Source organism: Eucyclogobius newberryi, unplaced genomic scaffold, assembly GCF_026437365.1.
Source record: "Eucyclogobius newberryi isolate DKJ021-1_F unplaced genomic scaffold, fEucNew1.0.hap1 SCAF_14, whole genome shotgun sequence".
In the NCBI taxonomy this organism is placed as follows: Eukaryota; Metazoa; Chordata; class Actinopteri; order Gobiiformes; family Gobiidae; genus Eucyclogobius; species Eucyclogobius newberryi.
In genome coordinates, this window is record NW_027315768.1 from 32,216,810 (window position 1) to 32,239,292 (window position 22,483).

The 22,483-nt window shown below is 41.7% G+C and overlaps 1 protein-coding gene across 1 annotated transcript in view; it reads right to left on the minus strand.

Moving 5' to 3' along the window:
- Positions 1–642: 642 nt before the first annotated feature.
- slc49a4 (solute carrier family 49 member 4) overlaps positions 643–22,483 on the minus strand; it is a 106,090-nt gene continuing 84,249 nt past the window's right edge. The window contains exons 8-9 of the mRNA XM_072445253.1: positions 18,208–18,390; positions 643–3,467 (exon numbers count right to left, since the gene is read on the minus strand). Coding sequence (XP_072301354.1) covers positions 3,352–3,467; positions 18,208–18,390 — 299 coding nt within the window. The 3' untranslated portion in view covers positions 643–3,351. The remainder of the gene's footprint in view (positions 3,468–18,207; positions 18,391–22,483) is intronic.

Genomic DNA, 22,483 nt, shown 5'->3' on the forward strand with positions numbered 1-22,483 from the left:
AATTGATTTGATAAAATCCAAGACCAAGAACAGACGTTTCATCTTGAAATGCAGTTTAAAATAATAACAGATGAGAGAACATGGTGAATAGGTGTACGTATGCTAACGCTAACACCTTCAGCTACATGACGTATGCTAACGCTAACACCTTCAGCTACATGACGTATGCTAACGCTAACACCTTCAGCTACATGACGTATGCTAACGCTAACACCTTCAGCTACATGAGGCACAGACAGAACTGTGGTAAGTGTCTGGTATGTTAACGTAACATATGAACAGTTATTCAGATAACTATAGCATAAAGAACATGCTAACAAGTTTACCAAAGCATCAGTTTTACCCCAAATCACTAAATCCATTGAATTCTTCTTCCTCTGTGTCACTTCTAAACAACTCCACAAACTCCAGAGGAAGAGGAAGTGCAGATTCTTCTTCTGCGTCGCTTAGAGCCTTGAGCGCCCTCTTGTGGTCGTCATGTGAAAATAACAATATCAGATATAAGTCGCTCTGGAATATAAGTTGCACCCCGGCCAAAACTATGATAAAAAGTGCAACTTATATTGTGATTATTTTGTAAAAAGGAAATGCGTTACATACAAAAATGCTGAATACGACTACGGTAAGAAATAACAAAACACCTTTCTCAAAATCATTTTAATAAGGTGCTGGAAATTGAACAGTCACATTTTTCTTCCCCACACAAAGAGGACAATTATAATTATATTCCCAAAAGCCCCGTTTATACAGTGCAATACAAATATACAGATTTATGACACAAGAGCGAGGGGGAACAGTGGAGACAGTTAGAGTACCAGGGGCGTTTAAGGCAGGGCACCTCTGACACAAATAAATAAAACGTTAAAAACCGAGCGCCGGGAAACGGGGCGGGTTTGTGGGCGGAGTCACACTGCAGGGACGAGTGGACAAAGGCTGCGCAATCGGAAGACGAGAACACGCGATGTAACGTGAACGGACTCGACGGGCGACGTTTAACACGCTCAAATGTGACAGGCAAAAACGTCGGACTCTGGACAACGTGCGGCGATTGCGTTTAAGAGGAATAAAACGATAACCATGCGACAATAATAAAATCAAAATCCATGTAGAATCCATAACATTTTGTCTCATGTATTTTGTCTAATTGGTTTATTCTACATTTTCCCCCCAGTAATTTGCTAAACAGAACTGAATTTATTATTTTAATTTGCAAAACATTTAAAGGACACATATTATGCGTTATTTGTTCTATAAACCTTTAAACCTGATGTTGTGTTCTTTTGCTTTGACATCTTATGTTTAGAACCGAGTCTGGAGATGATTTATAGAGTTAAAAAACAGCAGAAGATTGAGGAGATTCAGAACGGAGTGTTTTTGACGCTCGGAGGGGAGAAAACTTTTTTTTTTTTTTTTAACCAGGATTCATGAAACTAGCGTGACTGAAGCTAAATGTTACTCCAGGTGTGTCTGTGATGAGGGAAAAGTGCTAGAACATGATTAAAAGCTCAGAAAAGTCCGGTGTCCTTTCACTAAATCCAACGTTTGTCCACTTTTTGCCTGCAGCGCGACCAAAGCCTCTCGACGTTGTAAAAACCACAGTACATTTAGTCAAGTTCATGTCATTTAGTGAAACTTCTCAGCCTCTTTTTGCGTCTTCGACTAAACCTCTCAAACAAGTAAACGTGACGACCTTTACATTTGCATTCACTTTGAGACGGTCCTTTGGCTGGTGCGTAAATGTAAATGTAAAAAACATACTGGCAAGCGATGGGCCAAAACAAAACACGTAAAAAAAAACATCTATTACAATGACCATATGACATTTTCAACACAAATGAATGACACGCTTAAAAACATAAGACAACGTGAAAACGATGTGAGAATTTGACCTTGTTACTGTGGCATACGAAGAAAATTGGATACGCAATTTCACCATGTTTTAAGTATTACACTTCAAATTATACTTTGCGGGAAAAATATACATGTGTAGGGCGACATCAGGAGTTCAAGGCTGCGTTCAGACTCAAAATCGTGATTAAATTAGGATGAATACAAACAAACAAACAAACTGAACCGGGCCCAGTGTGAAAACGGCTTTAAAAACCTGTAAAGAAATGTAAAAATAAACTAGATTATGCTGATATGGCCATGCTCGGAATGTTCCACAGTATGGCATTAAACGTATCTATCTCCATGGAGACAAACAAGTAACTCCACCAGCTCAGGTCTGTGGAGAGGCGACACCGTTCACAGTAAGAATGTGTTTTTCATCAGAATAACCGTGAACATAGCGCAGCTTTTTAGAGATATTGCACATGAAGTATCCAGTTTTAAAATTAAAGCCATTGTGTAACATTAGCGTTTCCTTTGCATCAGGGCTTGGCGTTAACTTTAGCCAAACGCTGGTAGATTTATATTTAGTAACACAATGTCTGCGTCCGAAAGTCTAGAACACTTTTTAGAGGTCTCGCCGTTTTAAGTGATGTTCAAATGTTCAGCGGATGAAAAAAACACCTAGCACACTAGCATTAGCCACTAAACTTAGCTTGAGTTGCTAACATTAGCCACTAACCTTAGCTTAAGTTGCTATGGCAAGTTGCTAACATTAGCCACTCACCTTAGCTAAAGTTGCTAAAGCAAGCCACTTAATTTAGCTTAAGTTGCTAATATTTGATACTAACCTTAGCTTAAGTTGCTTACATTAGCCACAAACCTTAGCTAAAGTCGCTAACATTAGCCGCAGTGAATGAGGTACTATGGGCTTGTTAAGTGTGACATCACAGGTCCAAATGTTCAATGTTACAGTTTATCAGTTATTTATTTATTGACATGTATTTGTTCCACTGAGATCTCTTTTTGAAACAGTTTTCCTCCCGATTAATCTAAGACAACGCAGGGAACAGAAACCGTTTCATTCTAAATAACATCAATGGGTTTTTCCATTTATTTATTTTTTAGCATTTGTTTTCATCAATCAACCTCCCCCAGACTGTGACGTGCTGGACCAGGAAGTAAGAGTCGTGACATCATCACTTAACACTGCCATCGAGTCTGGGCACGGGCGGACATTCAGATGCAGACGTTTACTTCCCTTATAGACGCGGACAAGCCTTCTGATTGGCCGATTCCATACACTACTTCCTCATTAGGTCCGACAGAGATATGTACATCATTTGTAAACAACATGCGCGGTTAAAACTCCACGTGTTTCCGTACGAACAAGAGTTAAAGACGAACACAAACGCGTCCGTAACAAACATTTACAATTCCCAAAGTCCCTTGTTTAGTCCACGTTTTGTGCAATAAAATTAATGTTAGAAACGATCTGAGTTCGGTCTCTTTCGTTCCCTTTCATACGGACACGAAGACGTCCAGGTAGAGGCGGTCGTAGGTTTCCCTGAAGAAGAGGAGGAGGACGAGGCTGAAGAGACACGAGCCGACCAGGCACCAGTTCAGCCACGACACTTCTGCAACGGGAGAGACAACAAGCAAAGGGTTTGAATCAGGTTTGGAAAGAGAAAAGACCCATAAAATATAGTATTATTTGAGTAAAAACAAATGTGTGACGAGGAAAAGCTTTGGCGTTTGGACTCGGGCCGCAACGAACGATTCTTTGAGCAGCCGACTATTATTGCTGTATTTTCCGGACTATAAGTCGCATAGTTTTGGTCGGGGGGCGACTTATACTCCAGAGCGACTTATATGTGATATTATTCGTTATTTTCACACTGGTAACCACAAGAGGGCGCTAGAAGAATCTACACTTCCTCTACCTGCGGAGTTTGGGGAGTTGTTTAGAAGTGACACCGAGGAAGAAGAATTGAATGGATTTAGTGATGTGGGGTACTGCATTTTCTGGAGTATAAGTAGCACCAGCCAAAAAAGTGCAAAATAGAGAAGACAAAAACATATATAAGTCGCACTGGAGTATGAAATGTGGTTGCAAGTGTGAAAATAACAAATAATATCACATATAAGTCGCTCCGGAGTATAAGTATAAATATAAGTATAAGTCGAACCCGGGCGAAAAATATGAAAAGAGGTGCGACTTATAGTCCAGAAAATACGGTAATACTGATGCTTTGGTAAACTTGTCACGTAGCTGAAGGTGTTAGCGTTAGCATAAGTACACCTATTCACCATGTTCTCTCATCTGTTATTATTTTAAACTGCATTTATAGATGAAATGTCTGTTCTTGGTCTTGGATTTTATCAAATACATTTCCCCCACAAGTGCGACTTATACTCCAGTGCGACTTATATATGTTTTTTTCTTATCTATTATGCATTTTTTGGCTGGTGCGACTTATAGTCCGGAAAATACGGTATTTCCGAGACTTTTTAATGACACTATTAACCGAATAAAGACTGAAATATGGTGATTGACTAAATAAAACAAAGTTATGACCATCATAACTGTAATCTTAAGGCATGTAAATCAGAACTTATTATAAACCTATAAATAATCTGGACAGACATTCTACAAAATATGTTTAAATTCAATGGGAAAGAGAAGGTTTTGTTTTGACGGATGAAGAACGGGAATGCGATGATTCCATTTTAAAGGGTCTGTGGTTCTTTTCTGTTTAACATGTCTCGTTTGTCTTTCCACTGCAGTTTTCACTTTGGTTCTGGTTTGTTCCACATCTTTAGTAAAACATTTCCTTTACGTTTTATCGCGGCGGCTTCTTTTACGCTCGAGCCGTGACCTTTGACCGACGCCTCGAAAAGGAAATAAAGCACACACGCCAGGGTCGGAGGTCACGCCGAGACGGCTCTGGACACGGGCGATATTATTACACCTGCTCTGTTCATTCCTGCAGGTTCAAAGAGGGCGGTTCACAAAGGGTCAAAGGGCAACGGAGCGGAACGAATAACGTCTGCTTTCGACGCTCAGCCGGATTCGACATTTAAACACGGATTGTCACGCTTCAACAGGAACGTGTGGTTTTGTTCTGAAATCATTTTGGTTGGAAATGTGTGATGGTACATTAAACAGAGTCATTCTTGTTGTATTGTTTCTTGTGAATGAAATGATAATAAAGTGGATCCCTGGACACCCGTTTCCTTGGAAACGGTGGAGGGACTGTGTCTCTGTGGCCTGGGAACGCCTTAGGATCCCCCCGGAGGAGTTGGAGGAAGTGTCAGGGGAAGGGGAAGTCTGGGGAGAGGGGGAAGTCTGGGAGAGGGAAGTCTGGGGAGAGGGGGAAGTCTGGGGAGAGGGAAGTCTGGGGAGGGGAAGACTGGGGAGAGGGGGAAGTCTGGGAGAGGGAAGTCTGGGGAGAGGGGGAAGTCTGGGGAGAGGGAAGTCTGGGGAGGGGAAGACTGGGGAGAGGGGGAAGTCTGGGGAGAGGGAAGTCTGGGGAGGAGGAAGTCTGAGGAGGGGAAGACTGGGGAGAGGGGGAAGTCTGGGGAGGGGGAAGTCTGGGGAGAGGGGGAAGTCTGGGGAGAGGGAAGTCTGAGGAGGGAAAGTCTGGGGAGAGGGGAGAGGGAAGTCTGGGAGAGGGAAGTCTGGAGAGAGGGAAGTCTGGGGAGAGGGAAGTCTGGGGAGAGGGAAGTCTGGGGAGAGGGAAGTCTGGGGAGAGGGAAGTCTGGGGAGAGGGAAGTCTGGGGAGAGGGAAGTCTGGGGAGAGGGAAGTCTGGGGAGAGGGAAGTCTGGATCAGGATAAGCGGAAGGCGACGGACAGATAGAAATAAAGTGGACGGATGAATATTACCGTATTTTCCGGACTATAAGCACCCTTTTTCATAGTTTTGGCCGGGGTGCGACTTGTACTTATATTTATACTTATAAACTTATACTCCAGTGCGACTTATATGTTTTTTTCTTCTCTATTATGCATCTTTTGGCTGGTGCGACTTATACTCCAGAAAATACAGTAATTCTCCAACAGTGGATGGATGACACTAAACGGCTGTAAACATTCTTTTATGTAAACTGCTGTACAATCCAAACTGTTAAACCTTCATGAAGTGACAATATTACAACATTATTCAGTCCATTTGATGTTTTGTGTCATATTTGAGCCGTCAATCAAATGATATTTGAATGTTTGTCTGAGGAGCAGAATCACAATGAAGTAATGATCATGGACTGAGAATGAGCTGGTGATAAATGAGTTTAATGCTCAGGTTAGACTCGGTTAGACTCGGTTCTATCTTTCAAACCTACGACGACCTTGTGTTTTCACAGAAGCGTTAAAGACCACGATAAACTGCATAACTCATAGTATAATAATGCATAAATATATGAATTTATGACCACTTATTATGAAATGTTACCAAAAAAAACAGACTCAAACCAATATTTAACACTTTATAATAACTACACTTATTCCTGCCTTAATAAAGCATGAACAAGGGTTAAATCATAGTGAACAAAGAATAATTCAGGTTAAGTAACAATTTAACCCCTAATTCCTAAACTTAACCCTTAAATTATTAGTTACTAAGCCTGAATCATGCTTAATTAATTGTATGTGCTTATGAATTAGTAGTTATTATAAAGTGGTACCCAATATTTCAGATCTTTATGGTTCATATCTCTGCAATTACTGTCCATGTGGAACAAAAACTGGCACAAAGTCCAACGTCTTCTCCGTCGTTTTAAGTCAGTTTGAAAACACTTGGAGAGTTTAATAAAGTTTGTGGTGTCGATCCGGAACCAATAATGACACGTTTGAACATTTGTGGTTCACGAGTTTGAATATTTCTCTTAAAAAAAAAACAGTAAATCTACGATAAAATCACACGTATAATCCTCGTCCTCCGTCGTGAACAGAAACGTCGTCAAAAGTCTAGCACGTGAGCGCGACGCCAAAAACAAGCGATAACTCAAATTAACGATAAAAGTTTAATAGTGGACTCGCCGCTTTGTGATTAATGGAGCAGAAACAGGAGCAAATGGAGTAGAAATTGGATTAGAGGATAAAAAGGAAAGAGGTGGTTGTATTTCGTCACCTTTGGCTTCAGAGTTAATTATAAAAGAGTTCGCCGATCACAAAGAGCGAAGATGCTTTATCGGACGCAGAGGATGGAAGTGGATTAAAGGAATCGCAAAGACAGACTTTTCACTTAGTTACTTTCTTTGGCTTTTCCTGATTTAGAAGTGGAAGAAATGTCAATAAAAAAAGGCGTTGTTGTTTTGGAAATATGCACAATCTGAATATCGAGGGCGTCAACTTCCTGTTTATCGACGACATTTGGAGCAGGGCTGCAATCGACTACAAAGAAGGTCTCGATTGGCTAAAAAACGTGCTTTGTTGATTGTTAGGTTCAACCACAAAAGAGCAGAAGCTTTTGTGGCTGTTAGGAAGATTACGCCTCTCTTTCCATCTGTCAATTTCAATTACAGACAATTACGCTTAATATTTGACTTATTATCGCCACAAACGCTCTAATATTACACTTCAGACTCTCACTGGGCTTCAGAGCCCCAGTAGATTAGTTTCTGCTTCTTCTTTAGATGTTTCCTCTGCTCGATGCCAATGTTTTGACAGTGTTCTCCATGACCACGGGATTCGTCTTTCCACATGGTTGTTTAAATACGGCGTTGTATCTGAACGATCATCACCCGCGCAGCAGTTAAGCCTGGATTACACTTAGAGGGCACGCAACACATCAAACTGAGCCTGAACTCGAGTCGGACCAGATCAAGTCTACACCGAGAATACACCGGGACTACACCTGGACGACACCGGGACTACACCGGGACTATACCGAGAATACACCGGGACTACACCGGGACGACACCGGGACTAGACCTGGACGACACCGGGACTACACCGGGACTACACCGAGAATACACCGAGAATACACCGAGAATACACCGAGAATACACCGGGACTACACCGGGACTACACCTGGACGACACCGGGACTACACCTGGACGACACCGAGAATACACAGAGAATACACCGAGAATACACCGGGACTACACCTGGACGACACCGGGACTACACCTGGAAGACACCGGGACTACACCTGGACGACACCGGGACTACACCTGGACGACACCGGGACTACACCTGGAAGACACCGAGAATACACCGAGAATACACCGGGACTACACCGGGACTACACAAGGACTACATCTGGACTACACCGAGACTACACGGTGCAAGTGCACGGTGGCAAAGGCGGTTAGCGCTCTTGCCTCCCAAGAAGGAGATCATGGGTTCAATTCCCGGACCAGACCAACATCACATGATCTCTCTGGGTGGAGTCTGCATGTTCTCCCAGTGTTACTGTGGGTTCTCTCCGGGTTCTCCGGCTCCTCCACATGTATGTGTTAGGTAAAATTGGCAACTCTAAATTGGCCTTATGGACATGTGTTGAAAATTAGCATATTCTGCTACATACACTTAAAATAATAATAATAATAATAATAATAATAATAACTTTTATTTATATAGCGCTTTTCAGTGAACCAAAGACGCTGAACATAATAAAAAAGGGGGGGTATTTACAGACAGGGGGGACAACACGTACAATACGCATTAATATACAGATAAAATGAAGACAGACGAAGTAGAGAGAAAAAGATGGGGATGTAACAGGGGGTAGAAGAGTAGGCAATGGGGTAGAGGAGGCTAGGGGAGGGGGAGGTCATAGGCTTGGGTGAAGAGGTATGTTTTTAGGCAGGATTTGAATGTTGTGAGTGAGGGAGAGTGGCGGACAGGTTGGGGGAGGGAGTTCCAGAGTCGGGGTGCTGTTCGGGAGAATGCTCTGTCGCCAAAACCTTTGAGTCGGGATGTTGGTGCAGTCAGGGTGAGAGAGGAGGAGGATCGGAGAGCTCGGGTGGGGCGGTGGGGGATGAGGAGGTCAGACAGGTAGGGGGGGGCAAGGTGGTGAAGAGCTTTGAAGGTGAGGAGGAGTATTTTAAAGTTTATGAGCTGCTTGATGGGGAGCCAGTGGAGAGAGCGGAGAACGGGAGTGATGTGTTCACGGGACCGGGTGTGGGTGAGGAGGAGGGTGTGGGTGAGGAGGCGGGCAGCGGAGTTTTGGACCATTTGGAGTCTATGGAGGGAATGGGAGGAGATGCCAGTGAGGAGGGAGTTGCAGTAGTCGAGGCGGGAGGAGATGAAGGCATGGATGAGGGATTCAGCAGCGGGGAGGGTGAGGCAGTGTCTGATTTTGGCGATGCGGCGGAGGTGGAAGTATGAGGTCTTGACGATGTGGCTGACATGGGGAGTGAAGGAGAGGGTGGGGTCCATGATGACACCGAGATTGCGTACCAGGGTAGAGGGGGTGATGGTCGAGGTGTCGATGCTGAGTGAAAAGGGACCAGTTTTATTGAGAGTGGATTTGGTGCCAATGAGGAGGAGCTCTGTTTTGTCACTGTTCAGTTTGAGGAAGTTGAGAGTGAGCCATGATTTTATTGTAGAGATGCAGGTTTCGATGTGGCTGAAGGGAGGGTTTTGGGTGGATTTGGTGGTGAGGTATATCTGGGTGTCGTCAGCGTAGCAGTGAAAGTCCAGGTTGAGTTGGCGGAGGATGTGACCAAAGGGGAAGATGTAGCAGATGAAGAGGAGGGGGCCGAGGACTGAGCCCTGGGGGACCCCTGCATTACTGGGGAGAGGGTGGATGAGTGACCGGAGAGGGAAATGAACTCTTGCCTGTTGGTGAGGTAGGATGTGAGCCAGTCAAGTGCAGAGCCCTCAACACCCAGTTGGCGCAGCCTTTGTAGGAGGATGGAATGGTTTATAGTGTCAAAGGCTGCGCTGAGGTCTAGTAGTAACAGGATGTTGAGGGCCCCGGAGTCTGCAGAGGTGAGGAGATCGTTGAGTACTTTGACCAGGGCTGTTTCAGTGCTGTGAAGTGGGCGGAAAACATTGCATCTGGTTCATCCAATGCTATGTCCATACTTAAAAAAAAAAAGGACTACACCGGGAATACACCAGGACTAAATCTGGACTACACTAGGACTAAATCTGGACTACACCTGGACTACACTAGGACTAAATCTGGACTACACCTGGACTACACTAGGACTAAATCTGGACTACACCTGGACTAAATCTGGACTACACCTGGACTAAATCGGGACTACACCGGGACTAAATTGAGACTACATCGGAACTAAATTGGGACTACACCGGTACTACACCAGGATTAAATCTGGACTACACCTGGACTACACCGGTACTACACCAGGATTAAATCTGGACTACACCTGGACTACACCGGTACTACACCAGGACTAAATCTGGACTACACCTGGACTACACCGGTACTACACCAGGACTAAATCTGGACTACACCTGGACTACACCGGTACTACACCAGGACTAAATCTGGACTACACCTGGACTACACCGGTACTACACCAGGACTAAATCTGGACTACACCTGGACTACACCGGTACTACACCAGGACTAAATCTGGACCAAACCAAGACTGCAGCAATCACAAAACTTTTAGAGATGTAAAAATATACACAAACTCACAGTACTTTTAAATTGTACATGAAGTGAATAATATTCCACTTCTCTCACATTCTATAATAACGACACTGCATTTTCCCTCTTTTTGCCTTTTCATTTGAAAAGCTGTCGACACCAATAGGTCAAGACTTAATTATAAACTCCTTACATTCATGACCCAGAGCACATTAATACATCCATCCCAGATTATTATTATTATTATTATTATTACGCTTTGCCCTTTCACAGTTATTACTACTAAAGGGCGATATTGACAGAGATGATTTTATTTATGGATCTCAAAAACAATATTCCCACAGAATGATTGTAAATGTGCTCTTTTATGTCTTTAAATGTGTTTGTATCAGACAAAAGTGAAATTACTGAAAAATAAATCACAAAAGAACAGAAATATCTGTTTTTGGGAGTTTACAATGTGCTCAAGTTTCATTTTTTGTGTTAATGTATTATTTATCATAAGCAATATACTTGATATGCAAATTTTACTTACCAGGTCTTTAAGCGTGATAAGAGCCTTTTTACATTTACTGTATTTTTCAGAGTATAAGTCGCACCAGCCAAAAAATGCATAATAGAGGGGAAAAAAACCATATATAAGTTGCACTGGAGTATGAAATGCAGTTGCAAGTGTGAAAATAACAAATAATATCACGTATAAGTCACTCCAGAGTATAAGTATATAAGTATAAATATAAGTATAAGTCGCACCCCGGCCAAAACATGAAAAAAGGTGCAACTTATAGTCTGGAAAATACGGTAATAAACCTCCATGCACAGATTCATGCTGAACATTTACCCTTAAAGTAACTAACTACAACTAAACCAAATTTATTCAAACTTTAAAAAAAAAATCCCCATGAACTTTCTTTTTATGTAATTCTTTCCCCCCCCGATATTATTTTTCATACATTTTCATTAAGATCTATTTATCAGATCAAATATGTCAACAAAAGGAAGATGTTTAAACCTGGCTCATCCGTTATGTCCCAAAATACGTGCAATTTTAGCTATTTTTTGTACGTTTCAAGGTGATAACTCCAAATTTAAGATGTATTCTATTCACCTGCAGCGTCTCGCCTTAATTCATCCTCGTTCATCTTAATTGCGAGTCACTTTTTGACACATTTCCTCCGATTCAATAAAACTAATCTTAAGTTCGCATGCTTTTGCCGCCCGTCCGACGCCACCTGCTCAGACGCGAGATGAATGGCGGCCATGTTTGAGAGGTTATTGATCGCTCTGTCCATTGTCGTGAGCGATTGATTACACAGGAGGTCAGAGGACATCGCCGCGGACACGTCGTTCATCACGTTAAGAGCCCATTCCGCCGCCCGCACGCGCCACAGACACACGGGCGGGACGCGCGCCGGCGGCCATATTGGGACTGTAATCGCTCTTAATTGAGGCCACTGCGCCGGGGGTAATAGATTGGGGCCCGCGTTGCGCTTCATCGGTGAGGGTTTAGAGCTCGGCCAATGAACTCTACGGACATCGCGCGGACGTATTAATAACGGTATATAACCCCCGACGACCGCGGAGGATCAATTACAGAATCAATAGGCCAGGAGCAAAGTAAATGAACATTTCGATGGCGCATTATGTATGAACGCCAAGATCACAATAAACAAGAGCTGGATGAAATCGATAGAAAATATACTGAGGTTTCATGCCTTAAATCACGTATCTGCCTTTAGCAATAATCAAATTGAGATTTTTTTTTAATACATCATTATAAGGGCTGTAAAAATGTCAAATTCTAAAAAACAAAAAATAAATTATATTGATTAATATCATTATTTATTTATTTTTGTATTTTCTATGTTGTTATGGTCACTGTTTGTATGTCTCACTAAAAAGCAAAAATTAAAAAATTAAAAATATATAAATTATTGTTACTACTATTATTATTATTATTATTTTTTGGGGGGTAAAATGTTTATGTTGTTATTGTCACCATTTGTTTGTCTCACTAAAAAGCTAAATTAAAAACAGGTCTTTACATTAAGTATTTTTTTTTAACTGTATATTGAAAAACTAAAATAAAAAATAAAAATTATTAAAAATTAAATTAAAAAACTAAAATTATCACTATTATCATTCTCGTCTCTCACGATGATATTGAGACCTGAATAATCACGATTAACAATTAGTTTAATAATCTTGACATCGCTAATCATGAAGTATGACAACAGCAGATTAACTTTGAGGGTGGGGATTAAGAATTGAATCACGCCACTTTCCAAAATGATCAATAAAACTCCTCTAGCTTTGCATCTGATCAAACAAATCAAATATATGGAGCGTTAAACATTTTGACAGAGCGATAAGCAAAATTGAGCCTCACCTTAGCCTGTTAGCGCCACCTGGAAAGTCACTACTGTAGCAATAAATATATACCAAATTACCGTACCAGTCAAAAAATGCATAATAGAGAAGAAAAAACATATATAAGTTGCATTTTTGGGGGAAATTTATCATAAAATCACTAAATCCATTGAATTCTTCTTCCTCTGTGTCACTTCTAAACAACTCCACAACTCCAGAGGTAGAGGAAGTGAGCCTAAAGCGCCCTCTTGTGGTATAAGTCGCTCTGGAGTACAAGTCGCACCCCGGCCAAAACTATGAAAAAAGGTGCGACTTATAGTCCGGAAAATACGGTACACCTTTTAGTCCTGAAATACGTCCTGAAAACACCTTAATATTCAGGGCGGGACATCTCTAATCCAAAAGCTCCATCTTTTCTTATTCCGTTTATAATAATTCCTGGCTCCGTTTAAGTCGATGCTACTTCTCCTGCCGAAACCCCGCCCAGCACCTGCCACAATGCCCCACCCCCGCTCTGTATTCCCCCTCCGCGCGGCGCCAAACCACAACAGGAAGCGTACGCCGCGACACGGGATGAATCGTGGGTAATATTTGGCCCGGAGCGGTTTTCATTCACGTTTAGGAGCGGCGGCGGCCGAAAGCCCCCGGTGGCACTCCAACGCAACACGAGCCGCGTCTGGGGGGCCGGCGAGGGGAATCGCTGAACTGAGGCCAGGCTCTGGTGGATATTAAAACGGACAAATCATAAACACGTTTTGCTGGCGGACTTATTTGAGCATTCAGAAGGAGACGGCCGAGGGGGAAATGACTAGAATGGAGAGTAAAGTGGATAAGATGAGGTTAAGAGTGACGGGAAAAGGCTAAGTGAAGATAGATTTATGTTCATAATAAGTGGACAGCTAAAATATACTGTAAACTATGAATAAATGGGGGAAGAAGATGTACATTTTGAGGAAAATGCAAAGCCACAAAAAAAACAACAACAAGCGATAGATTTTTCTTTGTGTTATTTGTTCTTTGTTATTTTATTTTTTTACCTTATTGAGATTACATTTATTCTGGTTTTGCTTTTACAGGGACAGTGTTTGTTCTAACACACGAGACGCCAAACTAAAGGCACTCAAGAGCATGTTTGAAGGCAAATAACAATACAAATAATCTATAATATTCGTATTTTAAAGCTTGTGGCAATTTTTTTTATTTATTTACAGAGCCATGAATAAAAAAAAAGTGTTATTTTTTAATGTGTAACATGATTGTATTTATTTAAACATGAACACAACTCATTCAAACGTTTCTCTTTTTTCAAAATAAAATAAAAACTAACAATCACAAATAAATAAAATAAATAAAATAAATAAAATAAATAAAATAAATAAAATAAATAAAATAAATAAAATAAATAAAATAAATAAAATAAATAAAATAAATAAAATAAATAAATAAAATAAATAAAATAAATAAAATAACTATCACAAAAATACAAATATATATATATATATATATATATATATATATAAAATAAATAAAATAAATTAGAGAGAAAAACTAATTTTGTAGGATTGAAAACAAGAATTTAGAAGAAAAAAAATATATAAAAAATGTAAGGCAAAAAGTCCAAGACAGGTTTCCCATTCAGCCCAGTTTGTATTAAATTTGTCCATTTCTAAGTTGAGTCTGTGATGTTTCCCGCTGAGTTACAGTGTCAGTTTGTCTCATCCTTTTTTTTGTTTCCCAGCAGTCTGAAATATGTTCTGAAGGTATCGATTTATGAGGCCCAGATACACAGTTCTGAAATGATGATGGTGGTCTTACATTATGAGACAATAACAGCTCCACTCACAAGTCAGAAGCCATGAAAACGACAGTATTTATAAAACTAAACTAAAGCGGCTAATAATACAGAACGCACTATATTTTACACGTCCATCAAACCGCTACTAACCACTGCGACATCGGAAGAAGAAGACAAAAGCTACGTCTCAATAGCTCCACATGATGATGAAGCGGTCGCCATCAGTCTCGGGGCCATTTCCTCTGGGCAAAGTTGGGCGAGCTCTCTCTCTGATCCACAGTCTCCCCGCGGCAGCGCAAGAATCCGGACAACTTCATATTTCATCTGAGAAGTCGGGGGCAGCGGGAGTCGGGACGGGAGCGGTCAAAACGCTCCAGTATCGACGCGTTTAATCTGCCTTCGGACGAGCGCAATCGTCAGCGCGTCACGGATTCACGACGCAAACCTTTGTGCGGACGCTTTACGGATTCGCCCGGCGTCGTGCGGGAGATGACTTATGGATGAGGAGGAGTCGCTCTTCTCGTTCTTGTGGGACTAAAGTAGAGCGGGTGGAAGTGTCTGCAGATTTCAATGTCATGAGTAGGATTTTTCACCCATTTTATGAATCATTTGTTGAAGTTGATGAAGTCAGATTTGGATGGAAAAATCTTCTTTAGTGGAACAATCATTCAGTCTGATTCACATATTCATAGTTTAGTCCTGGTTTAAACCCATAAATCTAGGTTTAAACCCATAAATCCTGGTTTGGAGGAGATTAAATCCAGGTTTAGCCCTGGTTTAGTCCTGTTTAGTACCGTTGTATTCTGGCCTGGTTTAGTTAGTTGAGTCCTAGTTTAGTCTTGGTTTAGTTCTTAGGAACACTTTAGGAACACTTTTAGAAGCAACATTAAGTGCAAAAAAACTAAAAAGAAAAATAATTACATAAATAATAATAGTAAAATAACAGTAATAATAATAACAATAACAAAAATAACAAACTAAATGTAAAGTGCTTTTTTTAATCTTGCTTTTTATGTCAAATTGATCATTCAGACAGTTTGATTTCATGAAGCAGGTCGATGAGGAGCTGTAACGTGAGGACAGAAACTCTTTCTGGGATTTGACCCAACAACCTGCTAATTATATCTTTGGGGACGTGACAGAAGAGACAGAATCCTTTGTTTTCAGACTTTTTGTCGGCACGGCCCACAGTGAACATGCAGCTTTTGTCCTCAAGATGGCAGCAGCAACGAGAGTGTCACGTCACTTCAGACCCGTGAACACAAATAAATCTAACCTTGACCACGACCTTTATACGACCATCGGGCAAACACATTACTGTTAAATCCCAATGCAAAGCCATTTTATCAATGTTGTTTCGCATTGTTGTTACAATCTCTAAATCATAATGCACTTTTCGTTCAGACTCGTTTACAAATGCTCAAAGGTTAAATGCAGAACGTTAGCCTAAATCGCCCTCTGTCCACTTCACTCACAGTTTTTAGCGCTGACTGCTGCGGTTCAGCCTTCCTCGACTCGCCGAGGTCACGCTTTCATTTAAATTTGTAATAAGCCTCGAAATATAACAAGGTTACGGACGTGGGCGGTGAAATGTCGCCTCGATCGCCCTTCAGAGAATCCACTGTGGTGTCGTAACAAAAAAAACAGCTTGTGATCAAATTTAGTGGCGTCTTCATGTTTACTGCCCCCTGTCCATTTGGGGCGGAGTCTTTTTGCCCTCTTTGCAGCAGAAGTCTCGTCAAGCGAACGCCACGGCCGTTAACCAATAGCACGCCTTAGATTTTGACCAAGAACCGATGGGAAAACTGTGACATCACTGGGCAACTTCGTGTTTGTCTTCAGAGAGAGACTGAAATAAAGATACTGCTCAAACATCTAAACATGGATTATGGGAAGTCCTGGTGAAGTCCTGGTTTAGTCCTGGTTTAGTCCTGGTTTAGTCCTGGTTTAGTCCTGGTTTAGTCCTGGTTTAGTCCTGGTTTGATCCTGGTTTGATCCCAGTGAAGTCCTGGTTTAGTCCTGGTTTAGTCCTGGTTTAGTCCTGGTTTAGTCCTGGTTTAGTCCTGGTTTGATCCCAGTGAAGTCCTGGTTTAGTCCTGGTTTAGTTCTGGTTTAGTCCTGGTTTAGTCCTGGTTTAGTCCTGGTTTAGTCCTGGTTTAGTTAAACTATTCATGTAAAGTAAACATGGGTCATCACAGCAGTGGATGGAAACTAACAGAAAGTTCTCACCTGGCAAGTTCTCAGTGCAATCTGGTTTAATTTATCTTTATGGTTCATAAATCAGGAAAACTAGTTTCAAATAAAGTCATTTTGAACCTGATTTTACCATTGTTTCCTTAATAATAATAATAATAATAATAATAATAATAATAACTTCAATGCCACCAACAGACTACTGTAAACCCAAGAAAAAACATTAAAAGTTCTGTTAATTTTTTGTGTGTTTGTTCTATTTCGACAAACTTAAAATTAAATCAAATATAAAATTAAACTTCTAAAAAAAAAAAAAAAAAATTCTAGTTCTATTTTGCCCAAGTTAAATAAATAAAATATAAAATTAAAAAAGTTGAACTTATTGCAACCCCATTTCACGAAAGTATTTTTTGGGAGTATTTTTTTTACTTTTCAGCGATTTCATCCTGTAATCATGCGTCATGGCAAAACAACATGTATAATATTTTCTTTTGTTTACTACACTTACGTACGTCAAACTTGGTCACTTTAAAACACAAAAGCAACAGGAATTCACAACCTCTTTGTCGTCTTTGCACAAACAAACAACAAAAGTGTATCCAAAGTCCACACGGGCTGTTTTTAGAGCTCTATTTCCACAGCCGGGATTATTACATCAGTCTGAGTGGACCAATCAAAGTCAAATTGAGGCTAAATTACAGGGGGAAGTGGGTCCTTTCAGCTCCGAGTGAGTCGCCTCTCGAGCGCAATTCAGACTCACAAATACATTTGTAACAAAAGGAAAAAGCTTCTCAAACTTTGATGCAGAGATTTTAGAACTTTAGACTTGTCCTGGTTTGGTCCTGGGTCAGTATCATTCAGTCTGATAGTTTAGTCCCAGTTTGAAGCCATAAATCCTGGTTTAGACCTGATCAAATCCAGGTTTAGTCCTATTTAAATCCTGGTTTAGCACTGGTTTAGTTCTGTTGTGACCTAGTTTAGTGTTGTTCAAATCCTGGTTAAGTCAGACTGACATAGTGCTTAAGTTAAATCCAGATTTAGTCCTGGTTCAAGTCCTGGTTCAAGTCCTGGTTCAAGTCCTGGTTCAAGTCCTGGTTCAAGTCCTGGTTCAAGTCCTGGTTCAAGTCCTGGTTTAGTCCTGGTTTAGTCCTGGTTTAGTCCTGGTTTAGTCCTGGTTTAGTCCTGGATTAGTCCTGGATTAGTCCTGGATTAGTCCTGGATTAGCCCAGGTTTAGCCCAGGTTTAGCCCAGGTTTAGTCCTGGCTTTAGTCCTGACTTTAGTCCTGGGTTTAGTCCTGGGTTTAGTCCTGGGTTTAGCCCAGGTTTAGCCCAGGTTTAGCCCAGGTTTAGCCCAGGTTTAGCCCAGGTTTAGCTCTTGTTTAGCCCAGGTTTAGCTCTTGTTTAGCCCTGCTTTAGCCCTGGTTCTGGTTTGCTGGCGGTGCTTTTACCTGTGCAGTAGAACGTGAGGAAGAACAGCATGAGGCCGGTGACCAGGTTCCCCAGGAAGGTGACCACGCCGCAGGTAATGCCCTCGGGCACCGGGTAAACCGTCTCGATGAAGAGCTCGAAGAAGATGGGCACGCTGCTGGTGACAAAGATCCCGACCAGAATGCAGGACGTGTACAGGATCGCTGCGGAGGAACCGGGACAGGAAGGACGGGTTAGAACGGGACGTGTACAGGATCGCTGCGGAGGAACCGGGACAGGAAGGACGGGTTAGAACGGGACGTGTACAGGATCGCTGCGGAGGAACCGGGACAGGAAGGACGGGTTAGAACGGGACGTGTACAGGATCGCTGCGGAGGAACCGGGACAGGAAGGACGGGTTAGAACGGGACGTGTACAGGATCGCTGCGGAGGAACCGGGACAGGAAGGACGGGTTAGAACGGGACGTGTACAGGATCGCTGCGGAGGAACCGGGACAGGAAGGACGGGTTAGAACGGGTGGGAACGCTGTGTCCAGGTGAGGGGCAGATCTACGGAGAAGGACGCTGCAGCTGCACGTTTGTTTCTCGCCGAGCTCGTCCTGATTGTGCACAAATCCGGTGTTAAAGCGCCCCCTACAGGTCGGACGACTCGTTGAACTAAAATGCAGTTAAGATAAATATATTTTGAATTTGGCTAAAAATTATAAACATTTTATCACAGAATAGCACATTTTTTAGGTTTATAGTTTCACTTCCTGTTTGTAATTGATGACATCACAGTAGGAAATTACCCAGAAAACACTGGGCTCATCTAATGTTAGAGTTTATTTTATTTGACGAATACAAATATATGAGATCGACTTTACTTCATTTAATTAATGTCAAAAAAGTAGTTCCTTTGTATAATTATGCATATACTTTGAGTGTGATGTCACTTCCTGTCATTTTCTGCAGATTTTTCCACATTTTCTCCACAAATACACACTCAACTGGTGTAAAACTATAATTTATATGTACAACAGGTATAAATACACCAAATAAAGTGAAAATTAGAGAATTGTAAAAACCTGTCATACGCCCTTTAATAGGCAAGCTAGCTTTATCCGTTTCCCAATGCTAATTCCCTCTGTTGCCACTAGACGGAGCGCTAAAAACAAGTACAGAGGGAAAGTAATGTGTTTTTAACAGAAAATAATGTGTTTTTTTCAATACTTTATCAATATATTGAGTTTTAAAACACACGAGATGTCAAAGAAGAAGTAAAGTAACGTTTAATAATAGAAAAGAGACGAAGCCGCAGCAGTGGCACAAAGGATAACCCAAAGAGTTCATAAAACACTGCGCGATGCCCATTTTGGGGCCTCTGTTCTTCACAAAGTCGTACATTGGTTTTGATTCACGATTCTCTCCCACAGCCACATTCGTCCCGGCAACGAAAAAAAACAAAAAGATTTACGACAAACTCTCAGCCTCAAATAACATTTCATTTTATAAACTTTGGTCCTCGGGCTGCAATTGAAAGGAAACAAAAGAGAAATGGTTTGGACGGAGGGGAAATTGCTGGTTTTGAAAGGAACCAGAAAAAAACGGGCCCCTCGAGTGTGAAAAGCCTCCTCGCGTTTTACTTTTCTGCAGGTCTGGAAAGCAAACATCATTTTAGACAAACATTTACGACGAGAAATGATCGTGATTTTATTTTCCTTTCTATAACTTAACCTTTCATTATCTTAACCCTATTCAAAGCATTAATGCGCGTCTACTTTAACAGTTATTCATCTTTTAGTTTTGATTGATTTTGTCTGATAAATGTGCATTTTAGTATTTTAGTAACATATTTATTGTGTTTAAACATGAAATGACAATAAAGAGTGTTTTTTAATGACGGTTCAACTACACATTTCCCTAATACCGTATTTTCCGGACTATAAGTCGCACCTTTTTTCATAGTTTTGGCCGGGGTGTGACTTATACTTATATTTATACTTATATACTTATACTCTGGAGCGACTTATATGTGATATTATTTGTTATTTTCACACTTGCAACCACATTTCATACTCCAGTGCAACTTATATATGTTTTTTTCTTCTCTATTATGCATTTTTTGGCTGGTGCAACTTATACTCCAGAAAGTACATAATAAACCTGATTACCGGGTATATGTACGATTTTACCAAACATTTGCCTATTTGTCCCCAGTTTGACCATTTTCGAGAAGTTTCTACTCGTACTTTCTGGTCGGACATGAGCAGCAGATGTGACCCACAACTGTCACCTAGCAGCAAGACAGTAAACAAGAGCCACAATCCACGTAAATTACACAATAGTTAAGATTTGACAAAAAGCGGCACCTGACGACACCTTTTTTTTTGTTGCTAAATGACCGTTTAAACCGTCAGAAAAATGCTGGAACATCGCCTTCTGATGACATCACAGAGGGACTCCTTGTTTTGAACGGCGGCTCCACTTCCTGTACCGTTCAGCGTCGGTTATTCTTCCCAAACTGCCGCTCGACCGATGTAAATTCATGACAAATACTACGCACAGGGACTGCCCCGCCCGCCAAAGTACCATATGCAAACCCGGCACGTGCACTTTAACGAGCGCGGCGGCCCGTACTCTCCTCCAGGACGCTCGCGCACCTCTGTACAAAAACGCCGCTCTCTATAATCGGTCAGGATAAATCGTCGCCGAGAGTCCTGGCCGCGTCGCCGGGCACAGCCGGTCCCGTTTGGCCGCCGCCCACGGTAACGGTTTGTGAGCACGGGAGGCGGAGATAATCGGATGAAGCCCGAGCGCACTCAGTCTCTCTTACGGCGGCACAAAACGAGCGCTAATGCTACATAGACATCTGGATTTAATTTGTAGTTTCTGCATTTCTACGAACTTTAAAGCTTCATTTTGGGAAAGTATTTGCATTATTGTTATTCCCAGTTCAGTTTATTTTAGATTTTGAGCAGTGCACGTCCAGGAGCGTTAACTTCTGAGCGAAATATGAAACATGCTAAACTGACAAAAGCTTCTGGTGCTACTTTTTTGGTCATTTAGCCGCCCGCGCCTATGGCTGAAATACTTTTACCTGGTTTTGAATATTTTGAATACCATGTTCATTTGTTTTTATATTTTTTCATTGATTTATCTTGACATACCGTATTTTTCGGAGTATAAGTCGCACCAGCCAAAAAATGTACAAGAAAAAAAACATATAAGTCGCACTGGAGTATGAAATGCGGTTGCAAGTGTGAAAATAACAAATAATATCACATATAAGTCGCATCTATAAGTATATAAGATAAGATAAGATAATCCTTTATTGTCCACACATGGGGAAATTCCATTGTTGCAACGCAGGTAGATAAGTATAAGTCGCACCCCGGCCAAAACGATTAAAAAAGGTGCGACTTATAGTCCGGAAAATACGGTACACTGTTTTTATATTTGTATAAACTGTATTGTGTGGTTTTTTTTTTTTTTTTTAATGAGTTTTTAACATTGTAAAGCACTTTAAAATGCGCTTTGTATGAATTGTGCTCTGTAAATAAATGTGATCGATTTATTGATACTTTTTCTTGTCAGGGATTTGAAGATTATTCTGTTAAATGATTGCGATTATTCAGGTCCGGTCTAAACATTTGTCCGTTTTTTCTTCTTTCCGTCGTTATTAACCGAAATGAAGCCATCCACTCCAGTTTATCCGACCCAATTAGGCTCCGAGCGCTGGGTCACGTGTCCACAGAGTCTGGGGGGTGTTCGCGTGGGGGAGGCGGAGCGGGGCGCGGCGGGTGCCAGGTGGAGCAGCAGGGCGCGGCAGGTGCCAGGTGGAGCAGCAGGGCGCGGCGGGTGCCAGGTGGAGCAGCAGGGCGCGGCGGGTGCCAGGTGGAGCAGCAGGACGGACCCGGAGCCAGCGCCCGAGCAATTCTGGGCCCCGTCACAGAGGAGCGCGCGGCGATGATGGATGATGAGAGGTGAAATCACAAAGTGGGAAGGACCGGCTCGCGCTCGGCTGGGGGAGAGCGACGTGAGCGAGTCAATATTTACTGTGGTGACGACTGGAGCCAACACAGGCAGGACGTGCAACACAGAGCGGTGCGTTTACGTCCATCAGGCGGAAATAAGGGCGGCAACAAACGATTATTTTAGCAGTCGTCTTGTCAGCGAACAGTCAAACTATTGTTTCTATTGTTCTGAGAGACTTTTAAATACAAATGACGGTTGAAACATGCTCATTTTTTTTCATCTTTTTTTCCCCCTTCCATTCCTTATTATTAAATGAGAGGTTTTGTCCATAGGAGTTTT